This window comes from Astatotilapia calliptera, chromosome 20 (assembly GCF_964374335.1).
Source record: "Astatotilapia calliptera chromosome 20, fAstCal68.1, whole genome shotgun sequence".
NCBI classification, from domain to species: domain Eukaryota; kingdom Metazoa; phylum Chordata; class Actinopteri; order Cichliformes; family Cichlidae; genus Astatotilapia; species Astatotilapia calliptera.
The window spans coordinates 24,152,072-24,178,309 of record NC_137441.1 but is presented as its reverse complement, the minus strand read 5'-3'; the positions used below and the strand labels follow the sequence as shown (position 1 = coordinate 24,178,309).

Here is a 26,238-nt window from a genome sequence, read left to right as displayed (position 1 = left end):
GAATTCATCAGATTAGTTTACAAGTATGGGCCGCCCAGCATAAATAAATCCAGACTAAATGATGATATTATAAGCTGCTATTATAAACAGTTCCTACATGGGCATCAGGTTAAACTTTGGGCTTGCGCGAAAGATAGCTGATGGCTTTAATATGTGTTACTATTTACTAGCACTGCTTCTGACACATAGGTCATTCCTCTGACCCTTTACAAGTGCATTCAGTTAATTATTGTAACAGTGGATCATTGTTCTGATAAAGCTGTTACGGGAAAGAAGGAAGAAAAGGTGGTCTCGAAAAGCTGCAGGCTTGTGAAGGGGGGGGGGGGGGGGCATCCTTCAGAGACAGACAAGATTTCCCAAAGGCCAGTTCCTGTGGAAAAGAAAAGCTACGAGGGAAGTATTTGAAGGAAGATAAGGGAAAAGAGACAAGAGGGAAGCAGAGGAGGATAAGCAGGGTGAGGAGAAACTAGAATAGGGGAAAAAGAAAAGAAGAAGTGAAAAAAGGAAGTGAGTGAAAGAAATGAATGGAGGTCTAGTTCTGCTGTCTTTATCAGGGCAAACTGTGTGGCAGAGACCCAAGGCCAGGGTTCACACTGTCACTGAGCCGTGACCGTCTGTGTCCATTCGCTCTTTCTCCTTCTTCCCTCTCCTCCTGCCACTTCCCCCTCTGTCCCCCTCTGTAATTCACTTCCCCTTTTTTAATTTCCTTCTCTCCCGCACCTTCATATCTGTCTTCATCTTCTCTGCATCGCCTCACTTGCTTTTTTCCTTTTCCCCTTTCTTCATCCTGTTTGTCTCTCTTTGCCCTCTTTTTCTCGCAGAGCAGCTCCAAAATTGAGAACATGTTTATGTAAATCATACAAAAGCCAAAGCTGTTGTGTGTGTCCCTCCCTCTCGCCCTTCTCTCACTCACTTTGTCACTTTGTGTCTTTGTTCACTGAAGTTAAACTTTGCCATGTTTCTGGCTGCCTTTGAAAGTCTGGTAGAAGGCAGACAATGACCGCCACAGGCATTTTTCTCAGCCCCCCTTTTTTCTTTTTTCTTTTTTAACCTCGCTACCTCACACACAAGCGCACGCTCCCTGACAGCTTTGCTGTTTTGGAGGGGTGGGGTTGATTGATTAGTCTCTATAGTGACGATACGTCTTGTAATGAACAAGAGAAAGCTGGCATGTTAATTTGTGTGGTGTGGGAGGCTTAATCGTCATCGTGTGTGTTTATGTGTGAGAGTGTGCGCATTGTTCTTCTTTGTGCATGTATTGATATATTGCTTTTTTCTCCTCTTTTATTATTGTTATTGTGTTCAGTTGGGTCTGTGCGTGTACACAGTGCATTACATCCGTGCGTCACTGTCAATATGTCCCTCTGTGTTTTGAGGCAGGATGATTTAAATATCACCAGAGGTTTTTACATTTTTTTAGGCAAATAATTATACTTTGTGTACCCAAAAGTGAACATCCATCCTTTCATCTGCCTATTTTCTGATGCTCATCCTGCGACCAGGTCGCAGGTCCAGCAGCCTAAGCAGAGAGGCTCAGACCTGCTTCTTCCCAGCCATCCTCTGTGGGCTCATCAACCACAGGAGGTGGTGTAGAGCTCAGGTGTGATACGTGTTGGGTGGCAGTCAAGGGCAGATGCCTGGTGGTTCAGTTGCACATCCATGATACTGATGAGCCTGGCTATCTGGACAAAAATGAACAAGTAGCAGAAGCAAATAACTAGCTAACATCCGTCTATCCATTATTTTCTAATTATCCCTTTCATGCATGAATTATGACAACCTCAATCCAGATTTTTTTCTTAAGTATTTTTATTCATCTTTAGGCATGAAAAAAGATTTTTGAACTTAATTTTTTGAACATGTACTTTTCAAAGAGTTTTTTTACATGTCCAATTAGGTGGACAACATCACCTTTGGAGTGGGTGGCAGGGTATGGAGTGACACATCAGTGTCCAATGTAGTGGTTTATGTGCAGAAAACAGCCTTTGAATAGCTGTCCACTGTAGTGACAACTATGCGTGAAAGGGTTATACAATTCAGGATCATGGGGGTGGGGGGTACACGCTAGACACGTCCCCAGCAGTACAACTCCACTAACTCCACTAACTGCACGTGTTTAGACTGTGAAAGTACCTGGCTCTAGCTAACAGCGTCTTGTATAAAGTAAGACAAACTCATGGGTGAGAGAAGAAAAGCTAATATGTTCTTACTTTTATTCATGCTGTCCCTTCAGAGACACAGGAAGCTGTGAAGAATTGGGTCAAAACTGAACAAGGTTAATGAGGTAATATTGGCAGGCTTGGTTAGTATCCATAGACAGCTTAGGTGCATCACTGACAAACAGATGCCTACTAATTAGTGCTAGTAATTGGAAAACAAACTAATACATTTAGCCACACAGAAAATTATTAGCTGCCAGATACTTGCATTACATTCCTCCAAAGTGCACCAATGTTTTTGGTTGGTGCATTGTTTCTAGCATTACTTCCCCCTCCACCGGTTGCAGCAGATAGGAGTTCTTCGTTCCAACTGTCGCCAAGTATACAGTATAAATCACGCTGAGGTGACTGTTGTTGTGCTTTGACGCTTTATCGATAAAACTGAATTGAACTGAATAGTGTTGTTTTTTTTTTTAGGATGAACTTCTGTCTAGATGTGTGTGTGTGTGTGTGTCTTTCTCAACGTGCTTCTCAGCGCGTGTGATGTTACAGTAGTGGTGCATATGCTGATCATCACCGTTACGCATGTCAGAGTGAGGTGAACCTTGTGATGCGACACATGGTTTTAATGACATGCCTGTTACACAGACTCACCTTTCCACTTGCGCCGTATTCATAAATCAGGCTTGGCATATCAACATATCAGTGTAGCGACGAGGCTATACAAGACACATTGATTATGATATGCTAATCTGACCTATAATTTACTTCCTGTCATTTCCCTCCTCCAGTGTCCTGCTCATGTATTCACCCTCCCCTCCGTGTTTATGCTTACTCCATTTGATTTACTTGTTGTATTGGCTTGTCTACTGATAGAAACTACACTGGCAAAGCAGTAAGAGATCAATATTTTAAACATTAGCAATCAACTGTTCATCCATTCAGGCCGTACTGAGATACTTAATTACTTAGTTTGACATCACATACAATGAAATAATCAAAGCCTGTAATGGAAGGAAACACACCAAACACAAAGGCATGAACTGGCTTTGTGTGGCTTTTGGCCCTTAATGAGATACACACATCCCTGTCAGCCTTGTGTCTGCCACTTACAACAACATCTCAAAACAAAAAAAGTTCAGGAAACTGGAGTCAATTTTTCCAGTGACATCCAATAATTTTATACCATTTTCTCAGTAAATCTGCCATGGCTTGGCTTCACTCCAGGAGCCATAAAATTTCTGCTAAGTGCTGGAGGGATTGAAATCCTCCTCCTTCTTTAAGAATTAATGTTAGTTTAACAAGAGAAGGGATTTAGAAAGTGTTAATGGTTGAGTTAATGGCTTTCTCTCCCTCTCCACCCCCCCCCCCCCCCCCCCCCCACCTCTCTGCACAGCCGTTACAGATAGACGACAACTTCTGCGGCCAGGACTTCAACCAGCCTCTAGGGGGCACCACCGCCATCGAGGGCATCCCGCTTTATGTGGACAAGGACGACGGCATGACCTCCGTGGCTGCTTATGATTACCGTGGCAACACAGTGGCGTTCACGGGCACTCGTAGCGGACGCATAAAGAAGGTAGGCTGGAGTTTCCGAAGCACCTTTGCATCCTCGCAGATCTGTTTAACACAGAGACTCTTCGCAAAGACAAAACTCAGTGATGTTTCAGTGTGATTTGACTCAAAGCTTCTCAGATCTCACCACATATGCATTCTATAATATGAAAAAAAAAGGATCAGATACAAACATTTCACCTGACAGTGGTGTGGTGTGAAAGGAAACTAACAAAATGTGACTAAAACGGGGATTTAAAGGCTCTGGTAACAGTGCAGGGCTTGTGTGTGTGTGTGTGTGTGTGTGTGTGTGTGTGTGTGTGTGTGTGTGTGTGTATACTGCATGAGTATGCGTGTTTCATAGACTATAGAAAAGCATTTTCACTCTGAAGCAATTTTCTGTCATTTTCTGATGTATTTTCAGTGGTCATTGGTTTTGGCATCGCTGACAAATGGCTTTATCATCAGCGCTCAGTGTAGATATCAGCTTTGAATGTGCATGTGTATATATATATCAGTGTAGCGACGAGGCTATATATATATATATATATATATATATATATATATATATATATATATATATATATATTTTTGTGTCTGTAATGGCATTTTGTGCTTGTTTTATTTTGAAATAGCTTTTCAGTGATTTGCCATTGTCACTGAATGCTTTTGAGACATACCAAATAAGACATATACATTAAAAAAAAAGTAAAGCAGCAGTTTCTGGAGAAGTGCGTTTTCTCCTGCAGAGCGAGCTTGTGTGTGTGTGTGTCTTTGTGGAGGATGTACAGAGTGGAGCTTGTACTGCTAGACAAACTGGAGCTGTGTGGTTTTTATCTTGCTGAGTGTTCTTTTGTGGTCTAGTCACAGGATTGTCAAAAGGCAGTGAGAGTGTCTGAGTGGCTATAAGGTGGGTGCAGATGATTTTTATGTGTCTCCTGAGTACCTCCGGTGAAGGGACGGGTGAAGGAAACCTGTGCTTTGCGTGTGCCTGTGCTCAATCACAGGCTAGCAGTAATTTCCCGCCGTGTTCAGCATAAGAACATCACGCTATTTCTTTGTGTACGTGTATGCGTGCACCTGTGGGTCTATAATAATGCTCCTGAAGTACCCGTGTGGAGTGGATCGCATGGTGCGTGTGCCAATCAGCTGCTCCTGAGCCTTAGCTATACTTTCTCTTTTCTCCCCCTGCTCGTCATAGGAGTGCGTCTGTGTCATCAATACTACCGAGGCTGAATAAACACACTCAGGTGAAGATAAAAAGTGCATACACACAGAAAGTAAATGAAAAGAAATGTTAGATCGGCATTTCACTCTGCGTCGCATTGAGCTTTATGAAGTTTCAGACATTTCTTTTAGTAGACAAGCATCATTTTGCAGCTGCTGATGTCTATTTTTTTTATTTTTATTTCAGTGGGCGACGTCTTTAAGTTTGCCTTTTACTTTTTGTCGCGTCCCATTAAGCTCAGCTCAGATGTTTTAAAGATTCAGCTGCTGCAGTTTTAGACACATATTTGACAGCTTAAACAGGAGGCCTGTGTGTTTCCGCAGCCTGTGGAACAGCCTTTGCGACGCTGCTGTCGACTGCTTTTATATAGGCTTTGATACTATGCGCACACTCTCACACAGACCCACACACGCCTCCTTACACAGCTTCCTGTCACTTGAGTTTTGCTAAGTCGACTGAAACCTAGCCCGCTAGTCCTTGCAGCCTGACCCCTTGGACTGTGTCTGCGGTTGTGCAGACAGATGATTTGTATGTGCGCTGAGACTGTGGGGGTCAGCAGATCCTGGATGATATCCCGCTGATCGGAATCCCATTTCCTCTCAGCCGCCGTGTCTTCCTGTGCTTTGGGGATGGAGGAAGGAAGGTGAATACGACGGGGTGGAGGCTGCCAGTGTCCTCACACACAGATCAATGCAGATGCTGCATTAAAATGCTGTTGTCTATATGAGCGGGATAATGGCGAGACGGGATGACAATCACTATAAATCAACAGCAATTCAAGCTACAGCCGGGTTATTGGGCTTTTTCATTAGCCCGTGCCCGCTAAGGCTTTCCTCGCGCAGGAAGTGATTCGTTTTAGGTTTAAATAAGGTCTTTTTGGCTAAATTGGAGAACAGCTGTTTAATGGCTGAACTTGATTTGTGCAAAAATAAATTCTGGGGCGAGGGAGAGGGGAATAGGACTGGGATTAGAACGAGGGAGGGAAAGAAAGCGAAGCTGAGGCAGCAGATGGAGAGAGATGGTTACAGGCCGTGTGGTTTTATTGCTATTCATTGGAAGTTAAACTGTGCTCCTTGGCCTAATGAAATGTAAAGCTGCATTGTATTGATGTACACACACACACACACACGCACGCACGCACATACACACACGCTCCTGCTCATTAAAATTCCTGCAGTGTGACTGTTGTTGTGTGTGTGTCTGCCCCCATGGACGTGTCCCGGCTGCTAGACTCTGTATTGATTGATCTATGAATATATAATCAGTAGTGTAGATCTTAAATGGAGCCAGTTCATTGGATAAGCGTTGGTACAGGTTTGTGTGTGTGTGAGGGAGAAAGAGAGCTATGACATAAGCCAGGGTTAATCTATGCTGCCTTTCATCAGCAAAACTAATCAAAATGTCATGACTGGCTAAACACGTGGCATGTATGTGTAAAAAAAACAGTAGCCTTGCTCGTGGGCCACTGGCTTTCTTCTTTATAGGTTCTGACTGTGCCTGTAAGAACTAATTCTGCTTTATTAGCCGACCTTGCTGACTCCGGTTTTCACCTTTGAGACGTATTTATATAGAATATTTTTGATGGAAGTGAACTGCTGATTAAGGGCCGTGTGTCAAAGTGAAAGCTCTCTTTGATACTTAATGGAGCTATGGGACCGTGATTAGGTTCTTAGTGTTTTGAAGGTCCCTCCCTCAGCCTGAGTGTATTAAGTCATTTCAGACGAGGCTCTGGCTGAACTAGCTGTGTTTTTATTGAAACATATCTTTTTTTGACTGATTTACAAAATGCTACTCTTCATAGCACTGAGAATGATCTCCTCTCCACGTTAGCTCAGCCTCTGGCACAATCAGAAAAGCTTTTTTTCTAAAGGACCTGGAATTACCTGGCGTTCCACAGGAACCCATTCTGGGCCCAGTGTCATTTCCTGTTTTCCATGTTTCCACTGGGTCTAAGTAACATCAAGAACTTCCATGGCTACGCTGATGACACAGGTACACTTCGCTAATATCAAACTGGACCGCATTTTCCTGCAGAACTGCCTTAATTATTTATGGCATCCATTCAACATAGTGCTGGAAACATCCCTTGGAGGTTTGTGGTCCATATTTACATGAAAGCATTACACAGTTGCTGCAGCTTTATTTGCTGGACATCCATGATATGAATCTCCCTTTCCACAAAATGTCAAAGGTGCTCTATTAGATTGAGATCTGGTGACTGTGGAGGTCATTTGAGTAGTGAACTCATCATGGTGAAGAAACCAATTTGGGATGAATTGAGCTTTGTGATGTGTGCACTGTGGTCACAATGCGATGGATGTGGGGGGCTGCAGTATTTAAATGATGCTCAGTTGGTACTGTTCTTAGCCGACAGCAGTGGCACCCAGCATGGTCTTGTCCTGCTGTAGGTCATCTGCTTCTACGCTTGATGTGTCATGTGTTCAGAGATGCTCTTCTGCATACCTTGGCTCTAACGAGTATTTATTTGAGTTACTGTTGTCTTCCTCTCAGTTCAAAGCAGTCTGCCCATTCTGACCTCTGGCACCAACAAGGTTACTTGAATCACCTTTCTTCTCCATTCTGATGAACTTAAGCAGCTTATCTTGATCATATCTACATACCTAAGTGCATTGAGATGCTGCCATGTGATTGGCTGATCAGATATGTGCATTAACAACAAGTGTATGTTCCTAACAAAGAGGCCAGTGAGTGCATGTCTCACTAAAGCCAAACAGAATGACTACACTTTCCATATTGTCTTGCCTCAATAATTATTGCCTTTTATTTACTCCTCCTTGCCCTCATCACAGTGTCAGTCACTTGATCTCAGTTTGATCTTATTAATTAATAAACACGTTTTTTTTTTTGGATACGTCATGCCATCTTGTTCTGTTCAGTTTAAGCTGATCTCTGAGGTTAAAACTATTCTTTCATCTCATTCAGCTTTAGCAAAGGTCATCCACACAGATATTACCCCCAGATTTGATTACTATAATGCAACGTACTATGGTGTCATTAAAGAAACACAGGCTTCGGTTTACTTGGAAGAAGAGAATAAAATAGAATGTAAAATGAAATAATAGTAAAAAACTAAATAAAACATAAAAGAACAAAAGTGACTACAATAATTACATTTGATGCTCATTTGATTATATAGCTCTTATACAGTGACCATGCCCATACTTACTGTATGTTATCAGGGTTGCAATAAGAAAGATATGAGAGACAGTGTCTGATACACGATGAAAGTGGGATTTAGGATACAGCACAAACAGTGCGATATAATACTGTGTATAGGAGGCAGTCTTTTTTTTTTTTTTATGGTGACAGTCTGGCTATCTGCTGTTCACCTCTCCCAGGCCTGTCAGTTAGCAGCAGCACACTGCGTTTATGCAGTATATGTTCTTGGTCCTTGCTCTGTACCTCAAAGCCACACATGATTACCTTCTTCTTTTAAACACCACTGTACATTGCTTTGTTGGCAGACAAAGTGTAGGTGGGACACTGAGTTTTTAACAGCACGAAATTGCACTATCGGCTGCCTTCTGCGTCGTTTGCCAGAAACATCCTAAAAAACCCCGTCTTCAGATCTCAGTAAAAACCTGGAAATCCTTTCATTCCTCTCATTTCGTCTCCTCTTTTGTCTACCTGGGAGAACAAGGTGCTCCTGCCGCATCAGGTAAGATGAAAAGAAACTCTCAACAGCCTGAAGTATTTCCAGATTTCAGAAACAAAAAGATGAAGCTAGACAGATGGAGAGAGAGAGAGGGGAAGAAAGAGGGAGATTTACTCACAGCAATGTATAGGTGTGCAGACGTGTGTGGTGGGTGAAGGGGTATGGTTTCATGTCATTTCATCATTTCCCTGCTAGCAGCAAATCCAATTACTTTTCCCTTTTCCTTTCTATCTTGGAAGATAGCCTGAGTGACAGGACTGATTGGAGTACAGCGCTACCGAGGCAACTGTGCCAACCAGTTGATTGACATAACACTGGCACTTCACTGCTTTCAGACAGGGAGACAAGTGAGACTGGTTAGGCTTCAGGGCATCTCAGAGCTGGTGAGGTGGACCAGAAGTTCACCCGCATTGCTCTTTTGATCCTACATCTGTCCCACTCAGACATTACCCAAGCAACTATAGAGCGAGATGCTCCACGGTGCTCGGCTCTTTTTCAGTATGTGACGGTGACGTACCGTGCACGACCCTATCCTGTCCACTTTTTCACTCCTCCCAGCTAACAGCATTCCACCCCCTTAACGGCATTGACCCTTTAAGAAGATAATAAATAAGCAGTATACTGCGTGAATTGAGTCATAATCTGCCCACCATCTCTTATGTAGTGTGGCTAACACTGCACAGCATCCTAAGCAGCTTTTACTGGAGGCTACTTTCATGCTGTTGTATACTTTGTGCCAGTTTACATTTCTGCTCTAATGCATTTCTCACTAAGACCCTGTGCTTTTGTTCTCCACTGTAGTTGTGCCAGCTGTATTGAATTTCAAATCAAGGTTTTATAGTTAAAGTAAAAGTTGTGATATAAATTAATAAAGATATAACAAGCGCTTTCCAAACCGTGGGACTTATCATGTCTTTAAAAAGCGGTGCCTTCCTTGTTACATTTAGGAAGATAGATGTAAAAAGACCAGAAAACAGACAAAGGGCAACATTCCCAAAGAGTGTATATGCCCAAATGTCTACAACAACACAAACAAAACAAAGTTTCAAACATTTCATATAAAGTTGTGATCTTTCCAAAGTCCTAGGAAAGCTTTTGGAAAGTCTTTGGAAAGGGTGTGCTTTTCTGTCTTCCTCTGTCTTTTTTTAAAATTGTTTTTAGATCATTCAGTTCTTCTTTTAGATCATCATCCACCATCAGCACCAGTCATCATCAATTCTGCATGTGAGTCACACATGGCTGTCACCAGTATCTGAATTATATTAACAGGAGTGGCACCAAGAAATACCTTCTGACAGTAAATGGATCATAGGTCAAAAAGATGAGCTCAGTGCGATGAGCAGGCGACCACATGCAAGGATGGCTGCGAGCGGCCGGCCCAGGTTCAAGTCTGACCCGCGACCCTTTGCATGTCTTCCCCTCTCTTTCTCTCTCTCTCTCTCCTTTTCTGTAAATTCTTCACTGAACCTATCAAAATGAAGGCCAAAAGATTTTGGAATAACTGACTGTTTAGTTATTGTTTTACAATTGTGCTATAAAGAAAGATAAGTAATGGTAAATGGACTGGTACTTGTATGACTCTTTCCTGCTAGTTTCATTCACCCAAGCACACACATTCATTCAAGTACCTTTTCTTAATCTAAGTACCGTGTCTATTCACATTGACAATTCGAGAGAGGAAGCGAACCACCAACCTCTACAACCCACAGCCAACTCCATCTCCTGAGCCACAGCCACCCACAATTAATCGCTAAGATAGCTGATAATGAATAACCAATCATTAGTAGTTCTGCAAAAAATTAACAATGCAGAAAAACTGTCTTTTAATGGGGTGTGTTTACACTGGTGTATTATTTTTACAACTTAAGACTCTTGAGTGCTCCAATTCTGAACAGCTCCCAGCAGAATGATTTCCTTTCTCTATGATTATTTTAGTGGATGCTGGTGTTTTATGGAAACAGCAGTGATTGGAGAAAATACATTTAAACTATTTAAATTAAACTATTTAAATCAAGCATACATTATATTGCCCAAAGTATTCACTTACCCATCTAAATCATTGAATTCAGGTGTTCCCATCATTTCCATGGCCACAGGTGTATACAATCAGGCACCTAGGCATGTAGACTGCTTCCACAAACTAGAATGGGTTCCTCAGGAAAACTTGACTGGCCTGCACAAAGTCCTGACTTCAATCCAATCAAATACCTTTGGGATGAATTAGAGTAAAGACTGTGATCCAGGTCTTTTTGTCCAATATCAGTGTCTGACCTCACAAATGTACTTCTGAACAAATGGTCACAAATTCCCATAAACACACTCCTAAACCTTGTGGAAAGCCATCCCAGAAGAGTTGAAGCTGTCATAGCTGCAAAGGATGGGCTGACATCATCTTAAACCCTATGGATTAACAATGCAATGTTGCTCAAGTCCATATGAGTGTGAAGCCAGACGAGCAAATACTTTTGGCAATATAGTTCATAAAGCACAGGAAAAGTCCTTAGCCCATTATCCACTCTTCACCTACCAGCATTCAGTGAACGAGAGCACCGTGGACCCCTTCCTAGAGTTTGAGATGGCCGCGGATGTATTGGCTCTTCAAGCTTAGTGGTAAAACTATAGCTGTCAGAATGATTAAGCCTAATCAAGAAACATGGGATGGGAGGTAATTTAGCATGTGAATGCTAATTAGCACTAGCATTTAGACTGGCAGACGATGATTGAAGCAGCGCATCGGCTGCTCGGGCTGGTTAAATGGCAAAAACACCAGGCTGGTAGAGATGATTGATAATCTTCGGGTCGTGCCGCTGTCTGTTTCCCCCCCCCGTTTGCGTGTGAGCGGATTACACTTTCCTCTTCCCTCCGATGCAAACTCATAATGAGCAGATGAGCACAACACCTGAACACTTTAATTCCATCTTTATCCCATTAAGTAGAAGTTAGTGGAATAAATTCCTATTAGTTTCTCAGAATACACAACAGGATTTTCCTCAAGCCTCGTGTGTGTGTGTGTGTGTGTGTGTGTGTTAACGTCTGCCGTCTACTGTCTGGCACAAATATACACAATTACATTGTTTAGATCCATATTCATGATTCATTTGTGAGTTTCTGAAACAGCAGTTAGGTATTCACACTCTAGGTTTGTGTGTGTGTATGTGTGCACTTGTTGCCATGATATATATGAAAGGGTACATCAGTGGGTCAATACATGGGGGTTTTGTGCTGCAGTGTGCTAGTCCCTGTAAATGCATGTGTGGAGTTGCTGTTAGAGCCTGTTGAGGGAAGACTAGTGTGTAAATCCTTCAGAGATAATATTACTGCTGTAAGGGCTGCTAGTGTTTGAGTGAATTATCATTGGATTCTCCAAGCCGTACTTTCCTGCTGTCCTTGTCTTCGGGCCTTATGCTTTCTCTGCCAACAACAACCGTCTCTCTCTTTTTCTCTTCCCCTCCGCTCCCTGTCGTTCTTGCTTATATGTCACCTTCAGCTCTCTTTCTCCTAACCGAGGTGGGCTGGATGCCCGCAAATCTGCCTCCCATGAGAATGTCCCACCTCATCTGTGTGTGCATGCATATGTGTGTGTGTCCTTCTCTCCTCTGCTCCCCATTCCCTCAGCCTCTCTATCTCCTCTATCCATTAGTACATTAGTATACGTCAGCCTGCAAAAAAAAAAAAAAAAAAAAAATGCTGTCTCTGTTGTGCCTTTTATGAGCAGGAGACAGAGATAGATTCAAAGACATACAAGGCTGATAAAACAGTGAGCCATACATCAGCTCGTACTTATATGACCTGATTGTGCATCTGCTTTAGAGGTGTGTTTGCTTAGGTTAAGACAGGCTGGTTAAATAAATTACACTTTATTTGTAATGTCTTTGCAGTATATTTATATATATATATATATATATATATATATATATATAATTTAACATATTAGATATCTATTAATTTAGCGTCTATCCATAATGAAAACAAAGTAGAACTACTGAAACTTGATGCCTATACTGTCTGTAATGCAACTTGAGCACCAGCTGATGTTATTTGAAATGTAATTATTTTATTGCAACTACTGGTTATTGCATCTTTGGGCCTACAGTATAGCCATTGTTGGAGCAGTGATAATCTTATTTAGGATTTTTTGTATTACTCTTTAACTTACAATATAAAGCACCTTGAGGCGACTATTGTTGTGTTTTGGCGCTGTATAAATGAAATGAAATGGATTATTTTGCACTGTGAATCACATTAAGCCAAAAGTATCCAAGAATATATAATATGTTGTTAGAAATGAGCATGTTTCTGTGAACTGTGTAGTCTTCAGTCCCAACCATATTCTGTCAGGCTAAGAGAAGCTTCTTTTGGAGCGATTAAAGGTTTTATACAAGTTTTCGTCATTTGATTAGGTCAAGATTATGTGTTTGACAGACAAGAGTTTTAATGAAGCTAAATGAGGCATTTTTAAATGCAAACAAAGGATACTTAATAGACAGGGCAAACTTCGAAGTCTATCAAAAATGTTGGACAATTTTCCAGTTCTTCAGAAGACTTAGAAATGGAGATGTTCCAGCCAAATATTTAGAGGACGTGATATTGAAAACAGAATGGAGTGTTCAAAATAACAAATACAGTATCCATCTATATACTGTATTTCGAGGGAGACAGGCAGCACTTTCTTCTTTCTGTCTTTTTTTACTACCAAATTGAAAGGATGGTGCATTAGTTTGAAAATGAGTCAATGGGACAGTGCGTTAGAATGGCTTCCACCTGAAACAAATAGATGGTAGGTGGGGAAAAATAGGGGGGAGAAACCATTTTCTTCAAAGGCAGTGCTGCATGACATTAGGATGGAGTGATCCAGAAGCACACTGGTGCTGGCAGACTGATCTGAAATACAACAGCAGGATGTTTGCCGGGACGGAGACTGATATGATACTGTTCTGCATCACTTATCGGAGGCAGTCGCTGCTAATGTGCCATTGTGGTTGTAGGTTCAATTCCCAGGTGGGCTATCACTTCATATGTATTACCCCCTATGTCCTTGAGCAGGGCATTATCTCAGCATCCCCTCTGGAGGAATATGGCTCGGCATTAATGGACGGGCGATGTGCATGGAGAGCTAGATGGATATATTAGTGAGCTAATGAATCTTTGATAAGTGGGAAGGCTTTGTGGGTGTCAAGAGACAAAAGGAAAGATTACAGCTGAACCTATCAACTGCGAGATGGCTTTTATTCACATAAAGTCTTTGCGGCATCTGACATTGGGATTGCCATTGTGGGGCATGGCTATGTGTGTGTTGGCTTGATGTGGCAAAGCACTCTGGGAAAGAGGGAGGATTGCTAGTGTTTTGGAGATTCTACTGCAAAAAGTGTTTTATTTATTCATTTTAGTTTAGAGGATAGAAAATAAAAAATCATCTGTTCCTTAGCATATACTAAAATTATTTAAATACAGTTTCAGATGAACAACAACACATGACATAATAACACTGTGTCATTATTTACCGTCTCCCTCCTATCACCGCCAACAGATAGCTGCCCATCCCTGAAGCTAGTTCTGCTGAAGGTTTCTTCCTGTTAAAAGGGAGTTTTTTCTTCCCACTGTAACCAAATGCTAGGTCATAGGGGGTCATCTGATAGTTGGGGTTCTGTATTATTGTAGAGTCTTTACCTTACAATAAAAAGCACCTTGATGTGACTGTTATTGTAATTTGGCGCTGTATTAATAAAACTGAACTGAATTTAATATGAACTGAGCCAAAATGCAGAAGTGTTGTATGAAAAACTAAGCACGCCACAGTAGTTTGTAAAGCCAGCTTTGGGTCAAATAACTTTTTCTGTATGACTTTATCTGTCTGAGATCGTTGCAGAGGGAATTTAGACCACTCTTCTTTACAAAGTTCAGTTTATTGAGGTTTGTGGGCATTCATTTATGCACAGCTCTCTCAAAGTCCCACCACAGCATTTCAGTTGCGTTGAGGTCTGGGCATTGACTGGGGCATTGCAACATGTTGTTTCTTTTCTTTTTTCAGCCATTCTGATGTCGATTTCCTGCTGTGTTTAGGATCATTGCCCTGATACATAATTGTTTCAGCCAACTTTTAGCTGTCAGATAGACAACCTCATGTCTGACTCTGAAATACTTTGGCATACAGAAGAATTCATGGCCCAAATCTTCAGTCCTCCACAAATGTAGTTGACAGTTTGGTTGTACCCAATGCTGTGCATTATAGCCAAAGAAATCCACTTTGGTCTTATCTGTCCAAAGAACATTGTTGCACAAGTCGTGTGGTTTATTAAGATGCACCTTTGGAAACCTAAGCTGTGCTGTCATGTTCTTTAGAGCCATTCTCCTGGCAACCTTTCCAAACACCATATACTTGATCAGTCTTGTTCTAGTTGTACAGACATGCTAACTGAGGGCTGTAGATTCTAAGATGTAGCTCCGGGGTTATTTGTAGCTTCTCGGAGCATTGCAGTTTGACTTTGTCGTCCTGGGATCTCCAGTTTTTAGCTGGCTCTTTGTCCTGTGAATCATTTTTCTCAGAATAGAATGATGGCTTAAAGTTAGTCAAGAAAAAGGGACAAAAACTGTGCTCTCTGGTGTGAGTGACAAAATGATTATGTCACCATCAACCACTCTAGTGTTCAGCAGACTAGTGGACTGTTTCTACCTTTGTCAAAACAGTCCATTGACCTCTAACGTTGGAAAAACTTCTCTTACTGTGCTCATGGACACAAATCAATTGCTAATATTAACACATTTGACAAAAACAGTTAAATTAAGTAATATAATGAGTTCCAGTTTCCCTCTTCCAGTAAGGCCTTTATGATGTAATTCACATGTGGCCACAGTATGAACACAACATCCGTTGACTGGAAATGTAAAATGTGTACCAAGTTCAAAAAAAGAAAAGATAAAAAAAAAGCAGTGTGTTAACCCTGTGACCTCATAAATCAGGGTCCCTAACCCGTGTGGACATCACCAGTCCCAGCACTGACTTAGAATGTCCCTGCTGATAGAGCACGTACGGCCATGAGTCCAGACAAACACACGCATATGTAGGATGTTCAGCAACAGCCAGCGATGCGCTCGGACAGCTGTTGAGCTGACGACTGCTGTCAGGTGCCAGTGGCCTGATTCAAGCTGGCCGACCTCTTCACATCACAACATGTGTCTGCACAGATACGGGAGGTGATGGGCGGACATTTGTTTGCGTATCTGGCGTGCATCTGGAGAACAACTGGCAGGTTGGGTGGGTCTGGTGTGTGTTTTGATTTGTGTCTATGCCGGTTTGCTTGACATACAGAAGTCTCGGGCATCTTGTACCAGAATGTAGAAAAGATGCAGATTAGCAGGTGTGTTTTTTCGTCACCTTCGGCAGCAAGGTGGAGATACCTTCTGGATGGATGTGCGCTCTTGTCTGATTAGTGAGCCGAAAAAAAAAGAAACAAAAAAACATTTCACTGTGCGCTATGTTAATCTGTTTCACATCTAGGGAAAGATGCAGCCTTCGTGGGTGTGTGTATACATGTGCATCTGATTAGAGGGTGCATGCAGGAAAGGATGCGGGCTGTGTGTGTGTGTGTGCGTAATGAGATTGCAGAGGGTCGATTTCCCATTTGTTTGTGTGTAAATGTGGGTCTCTGAGAGATACTGATCCTTAGATTATAGGGAATCTCACTGTGTGTGTGTGTGTGTTCATCTTCATCAGTGCGTTCTGTGTTTGGAGTAGGAAGTAATGTGCGTTTACATATTACAGCAGCTGTATAATAGGAGCTGCCCACCTGATGCCAGGGCAGCTGCCACACAAACAGCCCACAGCACTTACACACACACACACACACACACACACACACACACACACACACACACACACACACACACACACACACACACACACAAATGGTGCCAGTGGAGATTTTTTTGTTGTCTCTTGAGTGTGTGCTCGCTGCAGAGGGGAAGAGAAAGGGGCAGCTGCAGTATAAAGCCTTTATCAACTGTTCCCCTAGACTATCCCATCTGTCTATCCATTAATACACACACACCCATACACTAATGCATACACACGGCCCTTCTGTTGTCTTATCAGTCACACATGGCGTACTTCACACTCAGCAGGGTCTGTCACGACAATAATGCTTGTTCTTGGATGTCTTCCGTGGGGAAAATGCGTGTTTTGGTCCACTATGTATGACACCATGAAGCACCGTGTGTCTCATTTTCTGTAGAAGTTGGTGTTAGAGATGGAGCCAAAGGAGTTAAAGTTTCTAGGTGCTGAACATATAAGCACCAAAAGATATGCCCTCATCAGGTTTTTGAACGGGACATAATTACCAGTTTGTTACCTATGCTGTCTGTGCAGATGGTTGCAATGGGCCAAAGTATAGCAGTATAATGCGGTTGTTTCTGTCCTGGATGCAGTTTGCACTTTACCATCACATCCCTGGCAGTAAAAATAAGTAAAAATCGATAAAAGTAATGTCCATATTTCTGCTCCTGAAAAGCTGTTTTGTGGTACCGCTCCACCAATTTCCTTCTCCCGCACACAAACTGAAATCAGCTGACTGTTGTGGAAGTGCACAGGAAGAAAAAAAACATTTTTGCTGGATTTTTTCTTCTCTCTATCTGCCCAGCATTTACATAACTGAAGAACCTTCGTAACGCAAGTTACGACATAATTTAATTGTAATTTTTATAATTACCAAATTTAGTACAGTAACGTGTTAGTGAAAAATGTAAGTTGATCATGACACCTGGTTGGTAAATGTCCAATGCTCAAACCAAATCGAAAGAAAAGTCACAACAAAGTTTGTGACTCTTTGGCAGGAGTGGGCAAGTCGCTTAGATTGTTGGTCGAACCGGGAACCTCACCTGATTGGCCCGGATGGTATAGTGGGAGTTCCGAAGTTGGTTATGATCAAGGGCTCTAGAGGGCTCATAATTGATAATAAGAGGTCTCCATCGACACTCTAGCAGAGGCAGATACTGAGAAGGCGCTGAAGTACAGCAGATACTTGATGTCCCAAGACATCAAAGTCTTCGTTTTTTCAGTGGATGCAAGGGGCAAGTGATGGTCTGCTACTCTGCAGTCTGCAAGGCCAGGCAAAAGAGATTACAAAGACCTTGAGCTGGAAGGTTTTACTGCAAACAGTAGACCTAATTAAGGTCTGCAGGAGTCTGATCAGGTCTCCGTTCTCCAACGTGGGGTCTCACTTCCCAACAAATTCTGCTTAGTCGCCTAGATTGTTGATGGGCAGACATGAGAGGCGACTATAAGACCTGTATCTTAAAAGATGACCTTTTCATGGCTCTCGAAATGAGCAAACATTCATTCACACTTCCCCACGAAATCCACACCAACACTTGTCATGCCATATGGCTTTGTCTGTGATAATATTGAAATGTGTTTTATGTGATAGAAATGGCAGATTTGATATAGCCGTGCCATGTGTTTATATTCCCTATTGTGCACAATAATGATAGAAGCCCAAAAATGTCTGAGAGGGAGAGCCGTGGGTCAGTATCGGATCATGATTTAGTACCTAAAAGCAGAGCTACTTCAACAACCTCAACAAAGTAACCTAAATTTGAATTATGCTGTTTCATTCTACATAATGTTGTGTCACTACTATTGCACTATAAAGCTACTGCTACTGCTGCTGTTGGCACCTTGTATCAATAGATTCACCCTTTGAATTAGGTTGTCTGTCACCAATGACAGGAGCTCATTGGAAAAGAAGGATGTAAAATGCCCTTCATTTTTCATTTCACCAATAAATGCTGCCGCCTGCACAAGCTGCATGCACTGATAAAACATTGTTCTCTGTATTGTCATAAATATCATTATGGCAAATCTCCTTGAAAGGTCTTCATATAATTTCACCCACCCTTGGTGTTGAGTGCTTGTGCGCTGTATGATTTTCCATTTAATTTCAAACTAAGAACTGTCTGTATGCATATGAACTATAGCTAAACCCATATTAGATTTTTTTTTAACCAATACCAATATTTAGGACAGGTTTACACATGCCAACATTCTTTATGTACTGGACACTGTTTTCACTATTTTCTTTGCATACGCCTAAAGAGTTCGTCTGGTAAATTGTGTGTGGTGCAGTAGCCAAGGTATACTGTAAAAATAGGCAAAATGTGCAAATCTAAAAACTACCTGAGCCGTCAAACTTTGTGGAATGCAAAAAAACAAAACACAAATTGAAGTAGATCCAGTGAGAAGGCTCCTGGGAAGACATTAAAGAGCATGTGGGAAGTAATGAAAATTGATTAGAAAGGCTGAATAGCTTCCATAAATTATGGAATAGTATTTTTACTCGAAATGGCCATTACGAGTTTATGTACGATTTGTTAATACTGTAGTATTATAAAAGGAAACTCAATCATAGTTTATTTGGTTGCATTTAACATGCAGTTAGCAATTTAAAATGAAGATCCTGCCTGACTCCGCACCACCGTCTCCTCAGCTGTAATGTGTACTCTGCTACATGTACTGCAGACAGTGGAACTGGGAATGAAAATGGACTGGCATTTAAAGAGCACTTTCCTAGAATTACTGACTACTCAAAGCACATTACTCTACAAGCAGTATTTACCCATACATTCATACAGCACGTTATTAAAAGCACTTTATCTGCCTCACACTGCTGAGAGTATTTAAATAATAGAGTTGGAGCTGCTCTGCTGGGTAATCTGTGTGGTGACATCACTTCTAAATTACCCCAAGCATCTTTTTTCTGCACTTTTTTCTGCAATAAAAGTTTTCAGATCAGCTCACATCAAACTGTATATGTACGCTGATACCTATTTATCTGTAACAGGCCAAAAAAGCATCAGTCAGGCTCTAAAAAGATTATATAGTATGAAATTATATCACACTGGCCAAGTTGTGTGTTATATTAGATTAGCTCTGCAGCTGTTCTTCCAGAAAGTCATAACACTCTGTTTCAGTGTGATTATCAAAATTCTTCCAAGTCTTGTTAAAAGGAGAGTCTGCCCGTTTTTATTTTCGGGTTCAGATCTGTTCCATTTTGCTGCGTGTTTAGTAGCTTGCTTTCATTTATTCAGTGCATTGTTTGTTTTTGCCCATTCGTTGTCCTACATTCTTGGTTTCCCTGCATGTTCTTTTTAGTCCAACTGGCTTGCCGGCCAGGCACAAGGACATCGGGTGGCTCTGCAAGCGTATGTTAATGAGGTAGAAAGAGACAGATGAAGAACCTTGAGAGTTGGTTGAGGTCAAGGAGATATAATGAAATAGAAAATAAGGTTGAGAGTGAGAGACAGAGACTCAGAGATCGGGAGTCGAGGGTTGTCCTTGATGGTGTTTATGATATTGATTGCCTGCTCTCCAGAAGCATCCTGATTTCTGATTTGGACACTTGTGAACAATGTGATTGCAGCAAGAACATCTAATGTCTCGAGTGGCCTCTGCAATCAAGAACAATGACCCTTAACTCTTTGCAAACTCTCCCTCTGTCTCCATCACTTCAGCTCTCACATGCACATGTGTGCTTGCGTGCCTATCTAAGGATGTGTCTCGGATCTAGCACATTTTACTTTGGAGTTGACATGATTGAAATGCGCATTCCTTGATATGAATACAACCTGCTGTTTTTGGAAAAACTAGTGTTAGATATATTTTGAACATGTAGAGATGAAGAGTGGTTTACTTTTTTAGAGAACAAAGAAAATTTGGTGCACCGCAATTTCAAAGTGTAAGGAATGTCTCGTCTTTGTCTAGTCTTTGTCCACTTGTGATGACAACGGCCATATTTCTAACTCTAACTTCTAATACAGAGTTAGGCAGGTTAATTTTTTTTTCTTGTGTCTCTTCAAGCTGTTATTCCTCACTCGTTTTTCCCTGTTATTCCCACTAGCAAACCTCCGCACTACGGGTGGGTCTTCGCTTTGGTGTTAAGTCAACAAACAATAGCTGTCAAGAAAACTATAATTACTTTTTCTGACTCGCAATCACATCAAACGTTTCACAGTTTTTCATTTTAAAATCTTACATGAACTGTCATCACCTAATCCTGTTAAACATTGCAAATATGATTATATAATATGGTGTACGTGGAAGTTATAGATATATAAGTTTTCATGTTTTCTTGCTTCAAGGCAAGACAATGGTCACCGAAATGTTGTCTTCTTGTCCCTGCATTGTTGTTTTCTGCTCTGCTGTGCTATTTCTGGACTTTTTTTTATAATAGCTCATTTCGACAACTTGATCAGTAATCAGCAGGCATCAAGATTGGTCCATTCGTCTAGGAGTAGATGGGAGCATACAAACAGACGTGCATATGTTACAATCATTATAGAATGATTTACTGATCCACTGCACGAGCAAAAGCCCAAAGAATTTTCTTTTCTTTGTTTTCTTAATGTTTTCAAAGACTAATCTAATTATGAAGTCTTTGAAGTGTGGAAAAAGCCGACATTCAAACATTAAACAGAGAAAAGTAGACGAGCAGACAGGTTGATGGCGAGAGAATGGAGGACAAAGACCTGGTGTTGTTCAGCCATCTGGTGTGTGTTTGCGCACGTCTGTATGTGTTTGTGCGCTTGCGTCACTTGTATCTTGATACGGTGGAGAGAATGACTTAGATTACCAAGACTGATATCAAAGCCACACTCACGGACACGCTCCAACTGCCAGCCCTGCACACATGCTCACTCTCTCGCCCTGTCTCTCTGGAGCCTTTTGGTTTGCGCTGGGTAGCATACAAAGCCTTCAGCTAAAAGACAGCAGTCCATCGCTGGTTTGTGTGTGTGGAGGGCTCCCCTCTAATTGAGGTGTACAGTGAATTGGCAGCCTGCCTGATGTTACATAGTCATATGAAGGGACGTGAAAGAGAGAGAACGAGACAGAGAAAGAAAAGAGAGAGGGATGGGAGGGGGGTGTATTTAAAGGGAAGGGATGGATGATTTGTTGAAAGCACTGATGGGAGAGAAATTGAGGGAAAAACAAGATAGAATAATGGGTGGAGGTGGTGGAGGATAGAGGAGAATAAAAATGTGCAACAGCCAGCAGTGCAGTCAGTCTATCCTTGATGGAAAAACATTGGATATCACTTGGTATGTCTGGAGATGTACAGTATATCTGAATGGCTCAGGCATATATTTCAAAAGCTTTTATCTTTTTTATAAAAGCAAAATGAAATAATCATGAAGTCATCATGGGCATCGTCAAAGGCGTGGACCCCTCTGAAAAAAAATGAGGCAAAAAGGCATTCTCAACTAGCTTAGCAGTGTCAGTTCACGGTGCTCCCACAGGTGTGCGGATAAATGTCGCTGCGTTTCTTTGATACTAAACAAAACTTAAATATTTCATGATTTAGACAGGTTCTGCAGCTATTAGGGACATTTTTTCCCCTGTGATTTCTACAAGGGCTTATTCTCAATGGACAATTGACAATCTAAAATACATGTATTATTCATGTGTGTTCGGATTAGGCTTGCTTCTTAAAAGAGTAAGACTGTTGATGCAAATTGCGGCAATCAGGCTCTAAGTGCCTTTACCGTATCCATCAGTTATGTGTCGCACTTTTCCAACTGCTGACTTTTTTGCAGTGGTAAGGTGTGGACATGATGTCCGTCTTTGTTTCGGGTGTTCAGCGTAACACATGCACACGTGTACATACACAAATTAACACCCCATCTGTGTGTGTGTGTGTGTGTGTGTGTGTGTGTGTGTGTGTGTGTGTGTGTGTGTGTGTGTGTGTGTGTGTGTGTGTGCACGCAGGATTTGGTATTGTGCTCCTGATCACCTGCCGAGCTGAGTCAATTAGCCCTTTTGAAAGCATCAGGCATTCAGCTAGAATCTGCGTATGTGTGTGTCGTGAGCACCATTTACACTCATGCCAATACTCTTGAAACTGCTTGTTAGAGGTGTTAAAGTTACGTTGTATAATGAGGGTTTCCTTTGTGCTGTACATGCACAGCATTAAAAATAGAAGATAGGTAGTAGCACAAAATTCATGTTGTTCATTGTATAAGTTTTTTTCTTGGTTAGCCTAATGAGTTAATTTTTTTCTTTGTAATCTTTGGATTTAGTTTATTTTTCTGATATATTTAAGTTATCTTGTTTGGTGTCAGTTTGGGGTATTTTTTTTTCTTCTTATCGTATCACTGTGTTTCATATATTCTACATCTCTGCAGTCATGGCCTTCATCTACCTCCTCTCCCTTTTATTTAGTTTACATTGCAGTGCTGTGCACACATATACAGATACAGGCATAAAAGCAGAACTGAGCAGTGATGGTTAAAGCCGCAGCATTGAACAGAACATCGGCTGATGAGCCAAAGCAGAAAGGTTAATCCATCAGATTACAGCAGATTACAATGCACCAGGGAAGGCTGAATGGGAGATTATAGCAAAGAGATGACGACTAGAATAATGGGATGGGCGGGTGGCGAAGCGCGATAGAAGTTAAGGGATCAAGGACTGATAAAGTGGATTTAGCAAATTTTTTTTTTTTGGCTGTCTACTTGCCCGCTAGTTTCTCAGTAAAAATACACTAAACGCTGAGCAGGTTGGCCATGGCCAATTTTGTACTTGCAGGGACATGACTAAGATTAGTGGTTAAAAATTAAATGCCTCCAATATCCCTGTTTTTCCTCTGATGCATTTTCATTACACAGAAGGGCACAAACAAGTAATTTTGTGTGGGACCAAATGTAGAAAAAGTAGCTTGTGGGTAGCGTTATTGCTATAAAACATACATCTCAGTTTTAACACCGTATCATTTCAGTGAAATAGAGTAGGAGGATGTATTAGATAAGATAGGGCTTTATTGCAATAGCACACAAACACTACTACAGTGAAATATAGGTTTAACATCTAACCAGATAGTACAAACAGCAGGAAAAAGACACAGTGAGATAAAGTAGTACTGTGAGGATAAATTCATTTAAAGAATAAACACATATCAGTGGGCAGAGAAACAATAAATGGGTTGAAGTATCCAAAGTAAACAATGCAAGTTTAAAGGGGATCATGGAATCATGATGTATACTGGTTTTTGCTGTTATATTGCTGTATAATATATTTACTTATTTCAAATATTAGGTGCAGGTTTTTTTTACTCCTATATCTATATATAAGAGTGTATATATAAGTATAAAAGTTTTTCCTATAATCTTACATGTATGTTAGAATATGTTAGGGTGTTTTTTATATTTCCCATTCTTAGATTTATCATAGTATTACAGCATTATAGTAGCATTACAGTAGTGGCTTAAATGACTTCAGAAATGCTTGCAAAGCAGAGACAAGTTTGACTATCATATGAAGATATGCTGTGCGTTTGGGGGGGGGGCAGTTTTATGTTTTGGATATAAAACTGTGTACTTACACATGTATTTTAAAATTTTCTGCAAGCATCTATGTCTGTTAGAGCCTTTTGAAATCAGGTGATTCTTTTTGACCTTCCCGGCACTTTATTTATTTGTTGTATTAAGTTGTATTAATCCAATAGCGAGTCAATGCACCAAAAACAAAGTCTGATCTACCTTCTGGAGGGTGCTGTTTCTATTTTATCCCCCTCCTTCTAATTGGGTGGCCTTTGCAAACAAAAAGTTTGAATAGCAGGTAATTTGTCTGCTGTGTTCACCTCCAGAACAGTTGGATTGCCTTGAAAAGTGTGTATTCGCATTTTAGCTTCAGTATTAATAAATGAAAGAATGAGGATTAATCAAAATGCCAAATCTGGTCTGTGCCCAGGGTAAAAACTGACCTGTTTGAGTTGTGAGAACTTGCACTGATGTTAAAGAACGTGCCACAGGTGGTGAAAGAAACTGTTAGAAATGTTAAGATTTAAAAAGATGTGAAAATACATAATTTAAAAAAAATTCTCTGGTGAGGCAGGTCTCTTTTAAATGGTAAGTGTTGACATTTTGGGCTGACCCCATGCTGTGACCTTTAAGCCATGAGCAAGTCACGCTAGCGCTAAATGGAGTCATGAGACCTTTGAGACTTCTAACCAGGTCCCTGGACCACACAGTGAATACCACACCATATGACTTAATCACACAGTAAGAAACAAGAGCCCCCGATGGGACACCGGTTAAAGCGAGCTCCTGTTATTTTAACGATAACGGCACAAGATGTACTTATCTTACATTTCCCATACGGTTATACCATGAAGCATGTTCTTTTATTGATTTGGCCAGAGACTGTAGGGTTGGACTGTCTGGGTGGCCTACAGCAGAGATACTCTTGAGTAACAATATGGTCATAATTTATGCTCAGTTAAACAACATTATCCTTGGGGGTCTGCTAATGCACTTGCAGGGCCCCCGTTTATTGTCTCCAGTGTCCAGTTGAAAAGTCACTGGACAAGAGAGTGCATGACATCAGCAAAGTCTTCTCATTCTGTACATAAAGGCAGCAGATGTATCACTTAATTTTTAGTGTCAGCAAATTAGTTAATATTCTTGACTATTTAAAAAGGTATGTAAAGGTCTTTTGGACTTTCTATGGCTATTATTTTGGTTCTAAAGAAGAGTAACCAACATGCACTCATATCTGGTCTGTGTCACCCTAGATAGATGAGGTTTTGATTACTTCATTGAGTAGCATGAGAATTACAGATCTCATTAAAGCACAGCAACTAAGGAAGAAGTTGAGTTAGACCGGACTGATGGAAAGTGGTCGATGAGGGAATAGAGACGGAGGAGAAAAAGTGGAGAGATTAGGGATGAGAGAGCTCTCCACATCCTCCTGTATCTGTCCAAACAGCTTGCAAGCCAGCCAAAAGTCTCGTCATCTCTCTCTCTTTCTCTCTCATTCTTTCTTTCTCCCCCTCTCTGCCAGACTGATGACAGAATGTGGAGAGAGGGATTAGAGAGGAGAGACTCATGGAGATGGAAGGATAACGGCTTCTGGAACGCCATCGCTTTGTTAACTTTTGGAGATTTTGGAGTTTTGTGCTGGTGTGTGTGTTTGTGGAACCCATCCCATTCCCGAATCTCATACGGACACTCGACCAGACCCCACTGGCTTTCCCTTAAGCATAGTTCAGAATTTCAGCATGCAGGTTGATGATTCACATCACCGACCCTGCAGGACCGAGGGCGAGAGATATGAGAATATTTAAGCATTATGCCAACTCAAAAAACTACAACAATATAAACCTTTTAGGTGGAAAACACACATGCTGTATTTTGCTGTGTAGAATTACAGAATTGTTACGGGCAATAGACCGATATGTATTGTTATATCCACATTCTGTACAGTAGCTTATGTTATTTTTGCATGAATGCAGACGTATGGCCTTTATCAGCAGTTATTTTGTTACCAGTGGGTGTAAAGTCCTAGACTGTCCTACTATACTGTCATTGTGATAGTGACCTTTAGTGGTAATTGTAATTAGGTGTTGGTAATTGAGGTGATGTGGCCACAGAGCCATAAAATCATTGGAGGGAGGAGATTGGGGTATATGGATGGGTAAAGGAAACACAGAAAACTGTTGTTTGTTTCCTGTTAGAATTCATCTTAGTCCTTAACTGAATTTTGATGTTTAATAGATGTAACGGAGCTGTTTGTCCGGAAAACTGTTAAAAAAGGTGAAATGTTCTAATATAGTACCATATCACACTCTGCACACAAC

General features: G+C 41.2%; 1 protein-coding gene across 1 annotated transcript in view; it reads left to right on the top strand.

The window, feature by feature from the left end:
- The window catches only part of LOC113012858 (plexin-A1-like), a 309,396-nt gene that overhangs the window by 67,632 nt on the left and 215,526 nt on the right, over window positions 1-26,238 (top strand). The window contains exon 3 of the mRNA XM_026153254.2: window positions 3,556-3,738. Within this exon, the coding sequence (XP_026009039.2) occupies window positions 3,556-3,738 (183 nt within the window). The remainder of the gene's footprint in view (window positions 1-3,555; window positions 3,739-26,238) is intronic.